Source organism: Eutrema salsugineum, unplaced genomic scaffold, assembly GCF_000478725.1.
Source record: "Eutrema salsugineum unplaced genomic scaffold, Eutsalg1_0 scaffold_2, whole genome shotgun sequence".
Lineage (NCBI taxonomy): Eukaryota > Viridiplantae > Streptophyta > Magnoliopsida > Brassicales > Brassicaceae > Eutrema > Eutrema salsugineum.
In genome coordinates, this window is record NW_006256829.1 from 18,141,082 (window position 1) to 18,147,626 (window position 6,545).

The 6,545-nt window shown below is 39.3% G+C and overlaps 1 protein-coding gene across 1 annotated transcript; it reads right to left on the reverse strand.

Moving 5' to 3' along the window:
- Window positions 1-4,284: 4,284 nt before the first annotated feature.
- Window positions 4,285-6,266, reverse strand: LOC112086632. The gene is made up of 4 exons (XM_024155604.1): window positions 6,207-6,266; window positions 5,191-6,051; window positions 5,084-5,108; window positions 4,285-4,835 (listed from the first exon to the last, which is right to left on the reverse strand). The coding sequence occupies exons 1-4, from the start codon at window positions 6,264-6,266 to the stop codon at window positions 4,285-4,287; spliced, it is 1,497 nt and encodes a 498-aa protein (XP_024011372.1).
- Between the last annotated feature and the right edge of the window lie 279 nt (window positions 6,267-6,545).

A 6,545-nucleotide genomic window follows, 5' to 3' on the forward strand; every position in this document is an offset into this window, starting at 1 on the left:
TGGCGGAAGGATGGTGCCTAATTCCCATTTTTTTCTGTTTCTCTTTGTAAGGGAAGTTTAGGATCTTCAAAAATATGTTGCCGTTCATTTTTACTTTGTCTATAGTAACGGCTGCAATGACCAAGTAGTTAGTCGTCGACTTTTGACTTGTTTAAAGACGACTTTGTAAGACCGCGGCTATGTGTTGTATAACCTACTCCACCATCCTTAATATATGCAAATCGTTATTATTTGTCTACATCAATTATAAAGCCATTATATCATCGAGACAATGTTAGTCTATAACTGAAGTAATTACAGAATCATTTTTTATTCAAAGTTAAATCTTTAAAAACAGCCACTATTAAAAAAAAACTTAAACGCAAACATCAAAGAACTAATATTACACGATAACATCTACCGGTAGAAAATCCTTTACCGAATTCATATATTGGTATCGTCTAACCTTTCAATCGTTAAGTGAAGTAACAAGAAAAACTAATAGTAAATGGTAATTCTATGCAATTTAATGGGACTAGCCGAAAACAACTAACATACTTTTTTTACACGCTAACGTCTCGAATTAGAGACTAGCTACGATGTGTTAAAAGGCTATTCAAGACCTAATTCCGAACTTAGTAACGTAAACCAAGTAACAGTTGTTTAGAACGTTAGTAAAAGGCTATTCAAGATAGCAGATAACAGTTGTTTCAAAACTGAACCGTAAGCACTAAGCGCTAACCCCTAAACCCCAAACCTTAAAGCCGAAAATCCAAAACGGAACCTAAACACTTAACATGATTTGTTTACACGCTAACTTCAATGTTTAGCAGGTCAAGTTGTTAGCGGCTAACTTAAACATTGTAAAAATCAAGTAACTCAGTAGTGAATGGCTATAATGTTAACGGTTAAAGACTAGAGCATGAAACTCAAATTGTAAACCTAAACCCTTAACCCTAACTTTCAAAACAGTAAACCGAAATCGTAGTCCCAAAACTCTATACTAAACAGGTAATCTATGATTGTTACACCATAATATAGACTGTTAGCAGCTAGGAATGACATGTTATCAGCTAGTAATGGCAGTTTAGTGTCAAAAAATTAACTTCAATTCAACAGCCTAATTCAGATATTGTTAACGCCTAACAATATATTTAAAATTGAGTTAAAGAAAAACATGTTCGGAATGGATATTTATAACAAAATGTTAACATAAAAAGATATTACGGTTAACGGGTATTCAAGATACTAGATAACAATTGTTGCAAAACTAAACATTGTTAGTTAACAGATAACGAGATAAAAGAGATTAAAATAGTCTCGATAACTGGAATATTCCGTAGTTTGAAAACCTAAAATGTGGTAGTAAAACAGAGACAACATTTACTCAACGTAATTCACATATTGTTAGCGCCTAACAATATATTGAAAATTGAATTAAAAGAAAAACAAATGCAGAATGGAGATTAGTGACAAAATGTTAAAATAAAATATAATGCGGTTAACAGATATTCAAGATAGCAGATACCAATTGTTTCAACACTAAACCCTTTTAGATAACAGATACCTAGATAAACGAGATTAAATAGTATCGATAACTAGAATATCGTGTAATTTCAAATTCAAATATCTGGTAGTAAAACAGAAACAACATTTAATAAAACGAGTGGAAGCTTGCAAGTCTGACATAATGAGAACACTGGAAAAACAAGGTCTTCAAGTGATTACCATTTAAAGGTATTGATCAATCATAACCATCGCAACTTTCTTTGCCTCCATATCAATATGAGTAAGGTCGAATTCAAGACAACCCTGGATGCCAAATAACGCATGAGATAACATCAAGAAATAGGCGACGAGGCCGGCATCAGGGGTTGATTTGATCTGAGGAACATTGCAGACCCTTATAATCTCATATTCGCTGGTCCCAACCTGACTCATCTGTTCGTTAGCGGCAACCTCCTTAAACAAATAAGGCAACATCTCCGCTAAAGGACGGATTTCAGTACACATGCTAACATCGCTCTGAAGCTTGGCATTGCAGTCGATAACATGGATCTTGCAGGAGACAACATCAACCGCAAGGAATACCCAATGCTTAATATCGAGGTTGAATGGCAAATAAAGGACGTCGGCATCAGTGAAAAGCTGCACGCGGTCGAGCTCACCAACACCCTGGACTCTTTCGATAAGAGCTTTTGAAAACTTGAAGGCAGCACGGTTATACGCCTTGCTAAATCTCGGGTACAACTTGGTTAGCATTGATACAAACTTAGAATCCAATACATCGACTCTGGGTTTCCGACTGTCTTCACGGAGCAAGTTTCTGCCGAGCATGCAGAGAGTATCCATCACCTGGGGGAAGAAACACATGTTCATAATAAAGAAGAAGATCGTTATTAATACCAAGTTTATTATACAAACCTTGGCAGGCATTGATTTCTGTCTCCCCCAGCATTTCGTTTATATCCTTCGACGTTAGCACAATTCCTTCACCGACATTCAGAGGCCTACGAATATCCCAAGCGTCAACATTGCTTTGATGTGGTTTTAAAAAACAAAGCACAAATCTCATTTAAACGTTGACAATTAAGTTAGACTGTAACCTTTTGAACGCTTTCATTGCTTTTTTAAAGCGTTGTTGTAGGGATCTCTCCGCCTCATCAACTGGAGGATTCTGTCCTATTATTGATCTAATTCGTTTCTCACAGAGAAATGGACTGTCATATCTGGTTGATACTGTCCTCACACGCTTGCTAAATCTCCTGTGAATTTGCTCCACCTCAACTTGAGGCTCAGAAACCTCAACAGGCGTATGGGGATTGTCGTCCTCCCTTTCAGAGATAGGAACACTTCCGTCCATCTTCCCACCATGTAGCAAAAAACATGCGTTACTAACCACAAAATCAAAATTTTTAAAATAAATCACAGATTGCAGCAGCTGAACACTAAACCTCCGTAGTGTGGTCATCAGGGTCGGACGTGTTAACATCAAGTACCCCCACTGCTTGTGACTCCCCTAGACATTCCTCCTAAACTCATTGAACGGAAATAGCATGTTAGCAGTTAGCGTCTGTTTTTGATTTGTTATTGAATAATTTTGCAAAAATATAGCCTAAATCCAGGTTGTTGTATATGCTTGATTTTTTAGGCGATAATATAGTTATACAAAACAAAACAATGGTTAGCCTTAAACGATGGAACTATTAGCACCTAACTTGTATTATGAATAAGTTGCCTGTATTATATCTGGTTTTGGGTACATTAAATGGACAGTACCTTTGCCACCACGTTGTATCCTGTCTCAGGGATTGGCACTGAAATGGATTGTGCATTCTGAGATGCGGATGAGGCCACAGTGTCTTGTAACATATAGAGCAAATGCATCAAGTAATCTGTGGGGCACGTGAAAACATAAGGCCATTATTCCCATAACGTGGATAGCCCCTACTACGATTACCTAACAGGCCACCGAAACGTTAACATACGTATTTTCGAAAACTAGGCACCTAAACCTATATATCTACCACATATGAAGTAATATTGTTAGACACTAACTCAAAATGCTGCAGGTTAACACGTTGGTTAACGCCTATCACATATATGTTAGCGTTATTTGTTAACCGTTAACGACGATGCATTACGGGTACCTTTTCTCCTGGCTCAGAGATTCACACAGGATTTGGTTGTGAAGTCTGAGAAGTCTGGGTTACGGATGAGTCCAGAGTTTCCTGTTCGGTTAACAAACAATAATCACCCGAATGCATACAAATAACATGAGGCTATTATGCCAAAAACCTGGTTATTACCTAAACCATAACTCACTAACATAATTAACATAATTGTTTAGAACAGGTTGGGTATGAGAACCTTTCCCTGCAAATTGACCAGAGATGGTGACTTATCGCCGTCCTTTTGACCATTAAGCTGGTGAGTATCCGCATTTTCCATTCCCTATCATCCGCAAACACAAAAGAAGACGGTCAACAAGATCCAAAATCAACAAGATCCAAAATCAACTACGTTACCAACATACCTTCTCTCGTCTCGCGTCTTCTGTAAAACCAATCCCAGCGTCGCCTGATATTGGTGTCCCATCTAGACCATCCTCTGCAACTTGGAAGCTAACCTCATTTATGGTATCGTTCTGATCCTCACCATCCAGAGCTGCTGTTCTCGCATTGTTGCCATCTTCAACGGTTGCTGATACGTAATGTGAAACGATCTCATCTGCTGTAGGCATATTACATGGATCCAAGCTTGACTGCGGAGCAGAACGATCTTCAATAGTCTGGGGTTCAAGATTTACTCGGTGTTGAGGGACATTTGGTGGTGAAGCAACCGGTTGCCACTAGGCGCAGCCTGTTGCTGCCGAGACCTCGTTCTCCCAGCGCTTAACCCCGAGAAAGATGGACCAGCATTCATTTCGCGATCGATAACTGCGTTATCAAGAAACCACTGAGTTATACTGTTGATGATTGTCTGATTTTTATCTGCTAACAATCGTTCAATCTTCCTGTTGTTGTCCTGAACAATCTTTAAAACGAGTGCCTTCATTTTCTCCTCCGTGAGACCCACTACTTTCTCATTGGTAGGCGCCACCGTTGCGGTTGTACGACGTCTACTAGACTTTCTCATCTTACCCCTGCCTTTCTTTGCTGCCGCTACCTTTGCTTTTTGACCACCCCTGCGAGAACTTGTTCGGGCCACTAACGATTCAGGATCAAGACCAGGACCAAACATGTTAGACTTAAATTCAAATCCTTGGTTGATAAGCGTATTCATATGATCAACCCTCTCATCCGGTTCGTCTTCACTCCAAGACAGATCCTCTTGCTCATTGTCGAATTCAAAATCTGGCCGAATGATTGAATGAACGTCGACTTAAAACATAACATAGTCGTTGGATTACCTTAGGAATTGCTAAAAAATTACATGTACAAGTTAGCATCTAATTCAATAATATCAGTTACCCCGGTTATCGTGTGCTAAATGTTAGCACCTAAACTTCGCTTATATCATCTAAACGAGTTATGCAACAGGTGTTAGCAACTAAAGTTCTTCTATATCTACTAACCTTCAGCGTCGCAAAATTAGCAACTACTTTTGTCGGGTTCCACCATGTCTATCTACCTTCAACATATCAGTTATCAGTAAATTCACTTCACAATTTAATCCGGGATAGTTGTTACATGTAATATCTATACATACCTTCTCCTCTTCGTCGAGCACCCTCGCTTTGTTAAGTTGTAGCTGAACTTTCTGGGGACGACCACGAGATGCAACCCGTGAAGGACTACTTACCTCATCATCAGAAGATTCATCATCGTCTTGAATGGACGGAACTGCTTCTAAAACCACCATTTGTAAAGCTGGAAATAGTCCCCCCACAGTAATTGTCGCAGTCAGAATCTGAGATAAATTCCTACCTTTTATAGAATTCATCATCACATCGAATGATAACCTTCCCCATGGGTATTGAAGAAATGCATCTAGGTCTTCAACCATCTCGGCATGATCCATGCTCACCTTAGAACGACTAAAATGAACTGAAGGGACGAGAAATGCATCCACTATTGCAAGGCACGCGTAACACAGCCTCAGCTGGGAATCCAGAGCAGTTTTTTTCTGCACAATCTCGATGGGCCGTTCAACAGGGACTTCCTTCTCGTCGCCAAATAGTGTCTTGAAAAACTCTGGTACAACATGAGGTCTTCTTTTTTTCTTCTGTGTCGACGGATATTTCCCACAATTCAATCCGGATACAATCTTGAACTCTCTAATTGAAAATCTTATTGGTTTTCCTGCAAACACCAACCAAATCTCGTTCTCCTTCTTAACGTCTAACAATCTGGTTAAAGCAAACAGTCTAAATGCGCCGGACCACGCCGGCTGATGTGCGAAGTCGAACAGTTTTCCGAACTGAGATGTTTTCAAGAATTCTCTCTCAGACTGGTTCAAAGCGGCATCTATGTCGCTGATGATGGTCATCTTCTGGTAAATGTTGACACGATCTTCCATGGGCACTTGTTCAGGACTAAAAATCCTTTGAGGAAGATCAGAATCGGCAACCTACAACAAGGATTTCAAGTTAATGATTACTGAACAAAAACCACCGCACCACTAAAACTATCGTAGTTATCGAAAATCGCAGATAATCAAACACCTCTGATGTTGAATCCACAACATGCAATTAGAACTCGAAATCTTTAAAACCCAAAAATTACCTGGTCGGACATTGAATCGAACAAGACGTCGTCGCCGTTGCTATGATCTGTACTGTCCATTGCCGCAATTAGAAACTGTAACTCCTTGATTTTAAGAGGAATCGCTGCTTGGGGTTATTTTTCAGATATTGAAGCCCTAACTGAACTCAAACCTTTCGTTTTCCCACACACCGGATAAAGCCAACTTTTTCCTCTTTTTATTTTTTTTTAGAAACTTCCCACTACTTTCAACGACGAAAACACAACCAGCAACCCTGATAATGACAGAAGATAGGGCCCCACACAGATATAAATTCTTAGGAAAACGTGTTTTAGCTTCTGTTTTTAGACCTAGGATTT